Raw genomic sequence first — 14899 nt, 5'->3', positions numbered from 1 at the left:
GGTTCTGTTCTATCGTCTTTTGTATACTTCGTTTTGTCTTTATGTGTGCCCTTTTTGTGTTTTTCCGCCTTTTTGTCAGTCTGGCTTCTATCAGTCAGTTGTGTTGTTGTGTGATTGCGTCATTAAACAACTAATACAGAAGTAAAAACTTTGTATATTGGTATAAAAACTTTTTTTTTATTACAACTTGTTAAAAGCGTCGTCAAAAAAATAACCAAATATAAAAGTTTTTGTACCAATATTTTTATACCAGTATTAGTTTTTTAACTATGGTATACAGCCAACTACTGGGATTTTCCCATTAATTTCCTTCATTAGTTTTGCATGTTTTTCATCTTTCTACCTTTGTATTTGTATATTTTTGTCGTTTTATTCATATGCGATTTTGTTCTTTCCTCATTCAGTCTTTATGTCGTTTTATAGTTCTGCGTTTTCCCACGATGGTATTTCTTCTTTATTCTTTGTTCTATTTTCTGTACTCACGATTCAGATATTTTGTCGTAGTGGCAATGCACGTTAATTCAACTTATCGTCTAGTAGTTCATCGTTCAGCCTTTTGTTGTTATGTTTTTCTATCGTTCTACCGTTTTCTTGTGGGTTTCCGTCGTTTTAACCATATATAATTTTGTTCCTGTCGCATTCAGTTGTTATATAGTTTTATAGCTCTATGTTGTATCGTTTTTTGATTCTATCATTCTTCTGTTTTTGTCATCCTATCGTCCTATCGTTTTAACGTACCGTTAAATAGTACATAACCGTATATTACATACCGTAACATACGGTATGCATGTTAGTTAACATACATACTATACCGTATGTTGTCCTCCGGAGGTGTGTCAGCCGGGAGCTGACAGCCGTGCCGGACGCATCAAGGAATTTGGATATCGGACAAAATACTTGGGAATTCCAAGTTTGGCCAAATCCAAATTTCTAATTGATTCGATGCAGGGAAATTCCACTTTCGCTACGTAAAACAAAGGATTTGTTTTACATAAAAGCAGGTAGATTTTCTCTCATCGATCAGTCGAGCTTGCCTCTTCTACTGTAGACCTAGTCGGTGCTATTATTGTTCCTACTAAGTTATTGTTTTATATCTGATTTCTTATATACCATTTTTACTTTAGCATTATTGTATATTCAGACCTTTTCAGGTTAGAATATTACATTGATCTATATTTGTTCATGTACTGATTGTTTGATATTTTATTTGATCATTTTAATTGTTTATTTTTCTTGTATTTTGTGTCTAAGTTGTTCTTCCGTAAGTTAAGAACACTTAGAAATATTTATCTTGCTTTTTCTATTTTATGTTTTGATTTGTACTTTGTCTAAGTAGTTCTTTCCGGTAAGTCAAAGAACTCTTAGAAATATTTTTCTGAATATTTGACTTGTTATTTTAATTGTGCGTCTAAGCCGTTCTTTTCCGGTAAGTCAAAAGAACACTTAGAAATATTTTCATAATCATTGTTGCATTATTATTTCCGATATTTTATCTATGATATTTTCTTCCTTAAGTTAAGAAAATACTTAATACATTTGTTTTTTTTCATTTTCTATTTTATGCTAGTTGTTTCTTCCGTAAGTCAAGAAACACTTATAAGTATTTGTATTCTTATTTTTCCATATTTGATTCTCTTGTTTGTTTTTACTCTAAGTTGTTTCTTCCGTAAGTCAAGAAACACTTAGAAATATTTCCATACCTTGTTTTATATTTACATATTTCATTTATCTGTATTTCTGTCCTAAGTTGTTTCTTCCGTAAGACAAGAAACACTTAGGAATATTTCTGCACTTTTCTATTCTTTTATCTTGTGTATTTTACTTTTCATTCTAAGTTGTTTCTTCCGTAAGTCAAGAAACACTTAGAAACATTTTCTTTGCATTGTACTTTTATACCATTTTATTGTTCTTGTTTACTAAGTTATTCCTTCCGTAAGTCAAGGAATACTTAGACGATTTTACCTGTTCTGTTTTCTATTTTTGATCTGTTATTTTGTAACTGCTCCTTGGAACTGTTACCTATAACAGATACTTGTCACGGTAACCGTTATTTTATACCAGTAGCAGTATTAAACCATTTTATCAGTGACAAGCAAAGATGGTCAACACCCGGTCTAATTCCGAGGACAGGAAGAAGTCCGCAGAGCCGGCGATGGGTCCTACAGGCCCAAATGTTGGGCCTGTTGGTACTAAGTTGGTACGTCGTTTTCTTGTTTTATCAAGGACATGTCCTTTTATCATTTGGTTTATCTTTTTGCTGTCATTATACTTTTCTGTTTTGTCATCTTTGTCATTTGTTTATATAAATATGGTTTATTATATAAATAATATTAGTATATACAAGAATAACTTACGATTCTCTGTTTGATGGCCTTTTTAATGAGCTTTTGTCGAATCGAACTTTACTGTTCATATATTCGTCTTCTGTCATTTTTTCATATCTCGATTTTCTACAAATCAAAAATAAAAAGCTTAGTAAACAATTACAACAATATATATGGGTTTTAAATATGACTGTTAGGAGACTAAGTATACGGGATAAACCGCAAAAATAAATATATGGACCTTTTAAAATTAGTTCGGGGTGCTAATTAGGGGGTGATTTTCATGATGTTTTTACCAACTTTATTTTGGTCGTAACTCGCTTTCTTTCAAAAATTATATACAATAAAAGTTGCTTAGAATTAATCAATTTATCCATTTCCGGACTTATTTTCAACATATATTTTTTCATCCTTGTGAAGGGGTGTCTTCCACAACACAAGTAAAAGTAACCCTGGGTTCGAGTCCAAAAGTAAAGTGAAGGGTGAGGAACCTAAATCCACAGTTCAAGCAAATCCGTCGTGATGCGGAAAATTACACTTCAAAACAGTCATTTACTGGAGTATGAAGCGGCGGACGATTTTAAATGTAAATTACATTCATTTTCAATCAAATCAAAATGTTTCTTAATATTGTTCTGAAGCTATTTTCTTGTGGAATTTTAAATTAATTACTATTTAAATGGGAATAAGCCACAATTAAAGGTTAAAATACATTTATTGTATCTCCAATATACTATGCCATCGTATGGCACCATATGCAGAGCGAATAATAGGACAATACCAGGCTGGTTTCAGAGGTGGTAAATCAACAATTCATCAGATTTCAACCCTAAGACAAATTCTAGAGAAAACACTGGAATACGGTGTAGACACGCACCACATATTTATAGACTACAAGGCAGCCTACGACTCTGTAAATAGAAGAGAATTGTTTAGAGCAATGATAGACCTAGGAGTACCAAATCAGTTGGTAAGTTTAACCAAACTAACCCTTGAAAAAGTTGAATGCAAAGTACGAATCCAGGGGGAACTCTCTGAACCTTTTAAAACAAATAACGGACTACGTCAGGGAGACCCACTCTCCTGTATACTATTCAATCTAGCTTTGGAAAAAGTAATACGTACGTCACAAATCACAACTACCGGTTCAATATATAACAAATCTGTGCAAATCTTAGCATATGCTGATGATATCAATATTGTTGGGAGAACGGAAAACGCAGCACGAGAGGCGTACGTAGCATTAAAGGAAGCGGCTACAAAAATGGGTTTAATAATAAACACCAACAAAACAAAATACATGAAAATAGGTACGCAACCACAAACACTACGGCCACTTGTTATAGAAAATGACGTCATCGAAGCAGTTAACGAATTTGTATACCTGGGAACGCTCGTCAATACTGAAAATGACACTACCGCAGAGATAAACCGCAGAATTTGCACGGCTAATAGATGCTATTTTGGGCTTAATCTCCTTTTTAAATCTACAGTTATATCAAGAAATATAAAAGTAAAACTCTACAAAACAATAATACGCCCAGTCCTAACATATGGTTCAGAAACCTGGACTTTAACAAAAAGTAATGAAAACATGTTAGGATGTTTCGAAAGAAAAATACTAAGGCGCATCTATGGAGCGGTAAATGAAAATGGTGTCTGGAGAAGACGATACAACTTCGAACTCTATAGGATATACCAGGAACCAGATATCGTAAAACACATAAAGATAGGACGTCTAAGGTGGGTAGGCCATGTTATGCGGATGGAGCAAACCGACCCAGCTAGAAAAACGCTCCTTGATAGACCTATTGGTCAAAGAAGAAGAGGAAGACCCAGAACAAGATTCCTAGATAACATCGATGAAGACATGAGAAATATGGAAATACGTGCTTGGCGGAGGAAGGCGATGGATAGGGACGACTGGAGAAAAATTCTTGGGGAGGCTAGGACCCACACAGGGTTGTAAAGCCAAAATGATGATGATGATACATTTATTGACGTTTCAATTTCCATTATGGAAGATTTTGAAACAAATATTATTTCTAAACAAAATTTAAAACCCTCAGTATGGTGGAGATATGTAGATGATGTATTCTCAATATGGCCTCATGGATCAGAGTTGTTGGACACATTCCTAAATGATATAAACGATAAAGAAGAGACAATAACATTTACCATGGAAAAGGAATATAATAACACATTACCTTTTCTGGATGTTTTAATCTCTAAGAACGATACTGGATACGAAACTCAGGTGTATAGAAAACCAACACACACCAACAGATATTTAAATTTCAAATCAAATCACAATATTAATATTAAAAAGGGAATCATTAAATCCTTATACGATAGAGCCAAAATTACTTGTTCTAACGAAAATTCGTTCTTGGAGGAGAAACATTTGTTAACATCTGTTTTATTAAAAAATGATTATCCTTTATCGTTTATAAATAAGTAATTTTCAACAATCGATCGAATAGAACAAAACAACTTAGAACGAGATCCTACAGCATATACAAGGAATAATACGAGGAAAATAACAATACCATACATAAAAGGATTATCGGAAAAGCTTAAAAGGATAGGAAATAAATTCAACATTTCAACAACATTCAAAACAACAAACACGTTGAGATCTATTTTGTCCAAAACCAAACCTAACAATGAACAAGAAAGGACAAAGAATTGCATTTATAAAATACCTTGTGAATGCGATCAGTTTTATTTAGGTGAAATATCAAGGCCATTAAATGTTAGAATAAGTGAACATCAATCCTATATTAAAAATAGAGAATTTGATAGATCTCAAATATGTAAACATGCATGGAATAATGAACATAGGATTCAATGGAATGATTCAAATATAGTCCTAAAAGAAACGGATGGTAAAAAGAGAAAAATCAAAGAAGCGGCTCTAATTATGCTAAATGAGACCAATTGTGTCGCGAATTCCTCGGCAGAATGTAGTAGGATCTGGTTACCCATATTGAAAGAGGAAGTTATTAAAAGGAAAATACCAGTATTGGTAAGTCAGTAACATGTAGAGAATACATCATTTATATTTTTTAAATAACAAACATATAAAATCGGAATTTGGTATTTATTGGAGGTAAACTAAATGCAAGATCAAATACTTACCATGTCGGGATAGTATTATGAGGTTTTTTTCCTGGTTTTTCCCCCATAATTTACTATGGAATCACTAACAGGAGAATTTTACTGTCATCATGGCATGTATTTGTCTTTTTAAAGACGAATTACATGTTATGATTTTTTCTGACGGATATTCTCAAGTTAAAGTTGATTTCATGTAATCGAATGAACTATCTTATAAGTAAAGTCGTCCCAGGAACGCAACTCAACAATATTGGCAATATCATTTTAAAGTCGTCTACTTTGAAATGTATAATGTATGTCTGAATTGTCAATATAGATGAGTCAGATAAAATTAAATTATTAGAAGAATTTTTCACTAAGTAACAAAAACAAAATTTGTTTAATTTACTAATGTTTGTATTTTGAGAACGATTTCTGAAGTGGAAATTGAAACGTCAATAAATGTATCTTAACCTTTAATTGTGGCTTATTCCCATTTAAATAGTAATGAAATCAAAATGTGTTTTAAACATGAAGATTGCAGCTTCTGTATGAAATGTTTGCATTTTACCGCATATGAAGTCAGTTTTTATGAATCTGTTTAATACAGAAGCTTTGCGCGATTTTTGCAACTTTTTACGATTCTCATGAGATCAATGAAATTTATCACTTCCATTGTCCGGTCTCTAAGGACATGAAATCTCCATTATTAGAGCCTAATCTTCAAACTTATAGCATGAAATTTGATTTTTGTCACAGTACAAACAATCTAAAACTTTTAAATCTCCTTCTTTTCGATTGCTCAAGTACATTTTTCGAAACTACACGACTTGAGTTACAAATTACACCCAATGCCGTCTTCCTGGAAGCATATAAAGACAGTGGTATATTCGCCGATTCCACTACGTACAGAATGGACAAGTAAATACGGCCCTGGGATTGGTGATGAATATAGCAAGGGGATATTATGATTTGGCGCCAAATACATATTTGGCTATGCCACAGTAAGTCGTTTCTAGGTTTCTAATGGGCATTTGTTTAAAATCTTTTACTTATACAGTTTTTTACGTAGAATTGAATGCTATGCGTTGGTTTTTTTCAAAATATATTTTTTTATAAACAGAGCAATTTGAAGGGAATACCTTGTTCATTGTTTAACAAACTGTCTGATACTAATTCGAGGCTTATAATCATCAGTGGCATTACAGCTCATTATGAGCCAAAGCCTTCTTCAGAACAATCTTCCATTCACCCCTGTCTCTGGCAACTCTTCTCCATGCTTTAACTCCAATGAATTTTAGATCATCCTCTATGTTATCTTGATACCTAAGTTTTGGTCTTCTTCTGGCTCGTCTTCCCACTGGTCCTCTTCGGTCGAAAATTTTTCTGATCGTTGCATGTTCATCTCGCCTAATTACATGTCATATCCATCGAAGGCGTGCTAATTTAAGACATTTTACAACGTCAGGTTCTACAAAACTTCTATATAACTAAAGTTGTAGCACCTACGACACAAACCCTGTTCTTGGATTCCTTCATATATTTTCCTTAGAATTTTTCTCTCGAAACGTTTAAGCCATTTTTGGTCGTTCTGTGTAAGTGACCACGTTTCAGACCCGTATGTTAACACTGGCCTTATTAGTGTTTTATATATGGTAACTTTAATTTTTCTGGGTAGTTTTGGGGCCATATGTTTTCTCAAGCCATAATAGCACTTATTGGTTAGCACTATTCTTCTTTTCATTTCTTCGCTGACATTGTTGTCTTTGGTCAGCAGCGAGCCCAGGTAGACGAAGGTCTCCACACCTTCCAGTTCCAGATCATCAATTAATAGTCTAGGTATCTGGTTGCCTGATCTAGTACAATACATATACTTGGTTTTCGAGACTAATCATGTCTAATACTGTTTTTATTTTTAGTTTGACCATTTTGTAATACAGAAAAATATAAATTTTAGAAGTAGAGGAACAAAGCGGGTTTTGGGACAGGAAGTGGCCAAGGTCACGTCTATTTTAACCACTGGATTTTACGGGACAACTATATAAATGTTTTTTTTTGATAGTTAGAAAATAATTGAAACCAACCCTCTTGGTTCCACGACCAAAAAAACCAATTATTTCGCCCGGTTAGCAAAACTGAAGAGGACTAGGAAATTTTTGAATTTTGACAGATGCCTACAGTACCACAGACAATACTGACCACGCTACAGTGTAAATACAAAGATATTAAGCACCCCGTTTAAGGTATATAAGGGATAAAGAATTTTTGTTAATACTAACCATACTAACTAGCGAAAAATAAAGCTCAATTTAAACATTCTTTTTATTTAGGACGACGTTTAAGTCAAAACCAATCGGAGGTTCGTATTTATTTTCCTATGACGTAATTTGTGGGATGGGCGAGTATACTAGCGGATGGCTAGCATATTTGGGACACCTAAGCGTAACACATCATTGGGAGACAGGTAGTTATAACTAATTGACTTACCTGAATTTATAAAAGTAAAAACCTGCTGTTCCTGCTAGCAATATAAACATCAAAACTGACAGAATTGAAATAGCCACAATGTAACCAGTCTCATTCATTTCTTTCTCTGTCGCGGTATCTAAAATAAGAAAAAACGTTTTAGTTTGTTGTAAATTAATTGCTATTTACTGTGAAAACAAATCATAATTATAACTAAATGTCTTATTTTGACGTTCACAAATTAAATTTTTCTTGGAAAAAGCAAAATTGAAAAAACATTCAAACCAGTCGTTAATTTTTTATAGAAAACATACTGGACTAAACATTCGTGTGAACTAACATACAGTATACAGTAAGTTTTTCATGTGGAAGATACCCTGAACTTATCAAAGCACTAATAGAAAAAGATAAATGAAAATATGTTGCGAATCATTTCATTAAGAAAATGAAGAAAATACGAATCTCATAGAAAAATTAATACAAACAATAGCGATTTCTCTTTTCTTCTTTGACTTTTCCGACCATATCAGTGAAATTGATCATTCCACAGACTGATTGTTTGACCTTCTATAACAAAATTTAGTTAGTTTCCTGAATAAACGTTAATAAAAAATGATCTTAACGTTCTATTGCGCAATGATCCTAATCGGTAATGTTAGGTTGATGCTTTTAAATGTTAAATAGCTAAGGGAAAATAGCCATAGATATTTACTTTACGAACTCTTAGTTTATTCTATTACTTTCATTAAATGTAAAAGTATATTCCTTCAATCACACAAATTGCTAATTCAGCTGATCTTACTTCAGCTTTACTTTACTTTACTTTATCGTGTCTGGACATGTCATTCATAAAATTTCGGCCCGGTATCGGGCTACGTCGGTTCCATCTTTGTTGGCGAGCCACAAATCTTCGAGGATACATCGATGATGACAGTTTCTGCATGTAAGAAGATATTCCCTATTCTGTGTTTCTCTACAGTCACAGTTCACATCATCTTGGTCTATTTTTCCCCATTTTGCATGATTGATTTTACTGGAGCGACCCCCGTTTTTATCCTATTCATAGTTTTCCACGTTTTAAAATCTAGGGACTGGTTGGTCCATTGAACCTGGGGAAGAGGAAAACACTCAGGCGGTTCATCCTGCACTATTCCAAGGAAGCTTTTCCTGGATTTTAGTAGCTTTCGTGGTATTCGAGCTTTGTATATGGCATGTCGCTCGTCCGCGATCTGTTTAATTTTCTCTATGTGCTCTGCAACGCGCCTTTGCATGTTGAGAGTTCTGCAAAAGCCGCTGCTTTATATAGATTTGAGAGTGGCGTTGGTTTCATGCACCCCGATACTATCCTGCATGTCTCATTTAGCGCAGTATCAACTTGCTTGTGTGGGGAAGATCTGCCCCAAACGAGGCACGATAATTCAGCTTAAGAAACACAGTACCTGTGCCGTTGTTCTTAAGACGCCAGGACGTCCACCCCATTTACTTCCCATTAGCTTTCTGAGTATGCTGTTCCTAGTTGTTACTTTTCCTCTCGTTTTTATGCAATGTTGTCTGTATGTGAGGAACCGGTCCAGAGTTACTTCAAGATATATAGGTTGGTTTGTGTGTTTTAATGTATTACCATTCCAAGCAATTTGGGGTTTTCGCTTGGCTTCCTTTGCGCGAAGGTGGCAAGCGCAGACTTGGGTTTTAAAGAGATTGGGTCTTAGGGAATTCTGCAGATAGTACGTTGTCATTGTTTTTAAGGCAGTTTCGAGTTTCTCCTCCACTTCTTCAAAACTATTTTCTTGAGCACATATTGCAAGATCGTCAGCATAGAGGAAGTGCTTGGTTTCGGTCGATGTAGGTTGGTCGTTGGTGTATATATTGAAGAGCATTGGTGCTAAAACACTTCTCTGTGGGAGGCCGTTTTTTTGAACTCTCCACCTAGTTACTTTATACTCCAGTATAACGAAAAAACGTCTGTTTTGCAGTAAGGAATATACGACCTTACCCAGATAGTGGTCATAGAGAGTGTCGTATAATGTGCGGAGCAATGTTTTGTGCCTTACTGTGTCATAAGCTACTGTCAAATCTACGAAAGCAGCCCCTGTTATAAGTTTTTTTTTTCAAAGCCCTCTTCAATGTATTCTATTGGTGCGAGGACTTGACCGGTGCAAAATTTGCTGGGTCTGAATCCTCCTTGTTGTGGGATGAGGTGCTTGTCGACATTTTTTTTTTATTCTGGCGAGTATGAGTCTCTCGTATAGTTTAAAAAAGTGACACAACAGCGAAATAGGTCTGTAGTTACTGGGATTTTCTGGGTCCTTTCCTGGTTTCAACAAGACTATTACTTTAGATTTCCTCCATGATTTTGGAATTTCACAGGCTTTGCAGCACGTGTTACAAAGATGCAAGATCCAGTTTTTTGCTTCTTGTCCTAGATGCTTTATTTGTTCACTACATATATCATCCACACCTGCAGCTTTCCCGTTTTTTTAACCTGTGCATACTGTCGTGAAATTATTTTAATGTAAAAGGAACTCCTAAGTTGTTTGTCTCCGAATCCAATCTTCTTCTAGTGTTTGGGTCCTTATATCGGTTCGTAGTTCTTCCATTCATAAGGAGTTGAGCAGTGACTTGGTTTGCTATAACCTTGCAAGGTGGTTTATGTTCTTTTGGATCACCGCTAAGTTTTTTTACAAGGTTCCATGCTATTTTGCTACTATGTGTCATGTCCTTTTTTTCCAGGGTCTCAATCCACGTTTTCTGTCTGGCTTAACTTAGCTGTTAGAGTGGTACTGTTCCATAGTCAACCGTTTCTTGAATAAAAGGGTCAGTCGGTTTAGTATGTTCTCATTAGTTCTTTGGACTCGCGTGACATCCCGAACATCCCGGGTTGTTTACATCTTTGGGATAGCTTTTCTAGCTTTTCTAGATACATTATGAGTACCTCTACAAATTTTTCGTAGTTCCATACTTTTGGTTCAAGGCGTGGCAGCTCAGAATCTAGCATGTCTGCATACTTTTGCCAGTTTGCCTTTTTAAAGGTAAATCTCCTTCTGAATGGAATAGCTTGTGGTCTGCCAATTGGAAAGATATTTATACCAATTGGTCTATGCTGAGTTTTTGGTATTGGGCCATATACTACTTTGGTACATCGGTCTTTGAGGTTATTACTTGAAAAACAGATATCCGTACTTCAACAATAAGGAAACTTTACATTTTAAGTTTACGTTACAACACAATTAAACAACTATTCGATATTTTTGTTAACACATTCTTGACCCATTTAAATATTATATTATACCCAGTCTGTTATCGGTAAACCCTAATTAATTAAATGCGGTATAATAACATAAATATATATTATTTCACACTTACGTTTAAGCGCAATGTTTAATATAGCATCTCCATAAACACCTTCTCTATTCTTGTCAGATACACGGACAGCCAATGCAATGTTGTTCGTTTTTTTCAGTTCGTCTCGAGGTAGTGTGCTGGTAAGAGTAACTTGTACTCGTGAGTGTTCATAACTACAATGGAAGTATTTTTCATAATTGTACTCTAAAAAAAAAACAAAATAAAAAAATTAAAGACCTCTCTTTGATAGCAAATTAGGTGAACCGCAAATTTAAAGCCTCTTACTAGAGGCTTTTTGAACGACGCTAAAAGTATCTTTTTACTTCGACATGCATATACGATTCACCCTTGAAAAATACTATTTTTTTTTTCGCTGTTTACTACACGTGTTTCGAGTTATTCAACTCGTCATCATGAACACTTGCGGAAGTGTTCCTGATAATGACCACAAATTTCCGTGGTCAGATAAATGAAAATTACTAAGTTCTCAGAAAGAACCGCGTTAAGAATTTAATACTCGACGTTTCGGCACTTATTTTGGACACATTATCAAGAGAGATATGGTTCCGTTCGAGTTCGGGGTCTCAATCTGCCTAGTTCCCTCACTAGTGACGTACTATAATCGTGTTCTGTATAAATACAAGAACCGTCAAACGGCACTGAGGTCTCAATCTGCCTACTCCTCAGTGTAAAATAGTAAAATATAGTAGAAGTCTATGAAAAAAACATTTTGATAGAGGTATTTTTTAGGAGTTAGTAACTAGAAGAACTGTTAATAGTCAATAGTTAAAGCAATTTAAACATATGAAGTAAGGCGAAGCGGTTTTTGATCATCTTTTGATCATTTACACAATTCATCTAATATCGTGGGTCTCGAAATCATTTCAATTACCTCGAACTGTCAAAGGTGTAGTATGCCCATCATTTAATATATCATGTCCAGAGTTCAATTTTTTTTTAGAAAACAATAATCATCGCTAAAGCAATCTGCATCTGCAAGTCAAATAATCTCATTGTTGGCGATCATTATTTCTGCATGCTTTTAGTCAAATCCACATCTGATCTGTTCACATCAGCAGCTCTAAATAGTGATGTAGTAGATTTTCGTGACCATTGTCTTAGATTTTTCAGCCATGATGTTCGTCTTCTACCAAGACCACGTTTACCTTGGATCTTTCCCTGAATGATCAGATGTAAAAGTTCATATTTTTCAGACTGTTTCATAATGTGACCGAAGTATTCCAGCTTGTATCTTTTTATTATATTGACCAGTTATATTGTTTGGTTCAGGTATCTAAGGATCTCGTCATTTCTAACTCTGTCCACCCAGCTTATTCGTAGTAGTCGTCTGTATAAGCACATCTCAAAGGCTTGCAAGCGTTTAAGCATCACCTCACTTAGGTTTACTGTAGCTTTACTGCTGCAATAATTATGTTATGTATTGACTGGCGTTCTGCCGTATGGTTTTGTCAGGTTAATAAGTAAGAGATGAGTGTCTTGGTTTCTATTATCTTTTGAATAGTTTTTTCCCAGTTTATATATCTTGTAAACAACTTTTTTGTTGCTATATATTCAACTTCTGATGTTTTGTTGTTTTCCAAGGATTTCATTGCTTTTTCTCCATCAATGTGAAAACATATAGAGGATTATATAAAATACTTTTGTCTATCTTCTTGGTGTTCCTTTGAGTAATATCCTTTCCACGTGTTTATCGGAATAGCTTGTATGTTGGTTTTTTCTTTATATCAGTTTTCTTCGAACATCTTCTTCTTCTTAAGGTGCCGTGCATTTCTGCGTAGGCGTCCACCGTACATCATCTTGTCAGGTGAGATGTTAAATAGACAGGATTAAATAATTCTGTTTTTAGCAGCATTGCGAAGCATTTCATAGCTGTGGATTCCTGTCCATTGTCGAATATTGCGCAGCCATGACATTTTTTTACGTCCCAGACCTCTCCTACCCCCTATCTTCCCTTCGAGTATCAGTTGCTGAAAAGTATATCTTTCTCCTCGTAATATGTGTACCAAGTATGCAGCCTTCTTACTTTTTACATAACTAAAAAGTTCCCTATCCTATAAGCCCGCTCTTCTGAGTACTTCCTCATTTCTGACCCTGTCCGTCCATGATATTCTAAGCATTCGACGCAGGCACCACATTTCAAACACTTTAAGTTTGTTAATGGAACTGGCCTTTAACGTCCATGCTTCCATTCCGTACAAGAGAACAGGCCGCACGTAACACTTAAGCATCTTGTATCGGAGGTTGAAGTCCAATTTGCGATCAGTCAGAAACTTACGAAGCCTCAAAAAACATTTCTGGCTTGTTCAACTCTGCTCTTTATTTCATTCTCGGGGTCCCAACCCTCGTTCAGCAAACAACCCAAGTATTTAAATTGCCTGACCTGTTCGATTTCTTCTCCAGAGACATATATATTTGCGTTGGGGTAATCATTTCTACTTATAATCATTGTTTTTGTCTTCTTGATATTTATTTTCAAACCCCGAGCTTCACTTGCAAGAGTTAGATCATTTAAAAGGCATTGAAGATCTTCGATGTTATCTGCCACTATGGCTGTATCATCGGCAAACCTGATGTTATTAATAAATATGCCGTTAACTTTAATACCCTTATTAGAGTCTGCCAGTGCTTCTGCAAAGACTTTTTCTACGTATAAATTGAACAGCATTGGAGACAGTATACATCCCTGCCTTACTCCTTTTTAATGGAGAAATCTTCTGTTTCGTTGAAATTTTGAAGACGTACTGTTGCTGTCTGGTTCCAATACAGATTGGCGATAATTCTTATATCCTTGTCGTCCAATCCCAACTCTTGTAGGTATTTTATCATCAATAATAATACTTCTTCTAGATATTCTTCGAATATCTAGAAGAAGTATAACTAATCTGACTTAATAATGGCGAGTGTAGCTTTGCCGAAACGTCGTTCAAACAATGATTTTTTTTTAAATCAAAAGTATTCAACGCATAGTCAAACGTATGCATCTGTATCGCTAAGTATTCAACACCCAATTTAAATAATTCGGAAGATTCTCCCCTGAGGGAAGATCATCGTGTCCCGGTCTTTGTTGTTTCTTTACTCCTGTATTGCTTGTTTGACCCCTTTAAGCCGAGTTTCTTATTTTTTTTATCCCTCCCCCTCGTTCAAAGGCAACTCCAAAGGATGGTCATTTTCTTGTGTTCCTAGCAGAGCTTAAAATTGAGGTTCCAAACTGATTTTACTTCTGTTGCTTCGCTAATTATTCCTCCCTCTTGGTTTCTAAACTTGTTCTGAGTTTGTACCCTTTTCTTAAGTTTCGAAAATATTTACATATATGTTATATGCATTGTACCAACTAATGTTGCTGACCACGACGATTCCCAGGGTATCAGGTTTCTACTTCCAAGTACCAGAGCCGATAAGGATCCGTACACATGCAGAGTCAGCGGGACCCAAAGTTTTTGCACGTTCCCACTGAGTCAGCAGTTTCTAATATTATAAAAGCACTTGTCGCTCTTTATATTCGTTCATTTTTCTTTTGTCTTAAGTACAGTATAATCAAATTTGTAACACGTAACTTTGTTTATTGTATTTTGGAATAAATTTTTAAAAAGTCAAAAAGGTATTTCGTGATATAAAATATATAATTCTTTTAGATCTTTATTTTGAAG

At 35.0% G+C, this 14899-nt stretch overlaps 1 protein-coding gene across 19 annotated transcripts in view; it reads right to left on the bottom strand.

Moving 5' to 3' along the window:
- LOC140437792 (uncharacterized) overlaps window positions 1-14899 on the bottom strand; it is a 102785-nt gene that overhangs the window by 552 nt on the left and 87334 nt on the right. For all 19 annotated transcript variants that reach the window (XM_072527518.1, XM_072527531.1, XM_072527524.1 and 16 more), the window contains 3 exons: window positions 11253-11435; window positions 7911-8028; window positions 2355-2450 (listed from right to left, as the gene is read on the bottom strand). In XM_072527518.1, coding sequence (XP_072383619.1) covers window positions 2355-2450; window positions 7911-8028; window positions 11253-11435 — 397 coding nt within the window. The remainder of the gene's footprint in view (window positions 1-2354; window positions 2451-7910; window positions 8029-11252; window positions 11436-14899) is intronic.

Source organism: Diabrotica undecimpunctata, chromosome 3 (assembly GCF_040954645.1).
Source record: "Diabrotica undecimpunctata isolate CICGRU chromosome 3, icDiaUnde3, whole genome shotgun sequence".
Taxonomy (NCBI): Eukaryota; Metazoa; Arthropoda; class Insecta; order Coleoptera; family Chrysomelidae; genus Diabrotica; species Diabrotica undecimpunctata.
The sequence above is the reverse complement of the archived record's forward strand: the minus strand, read 5'-3'. Positions and strand labels throughout refer to the sequence as shown.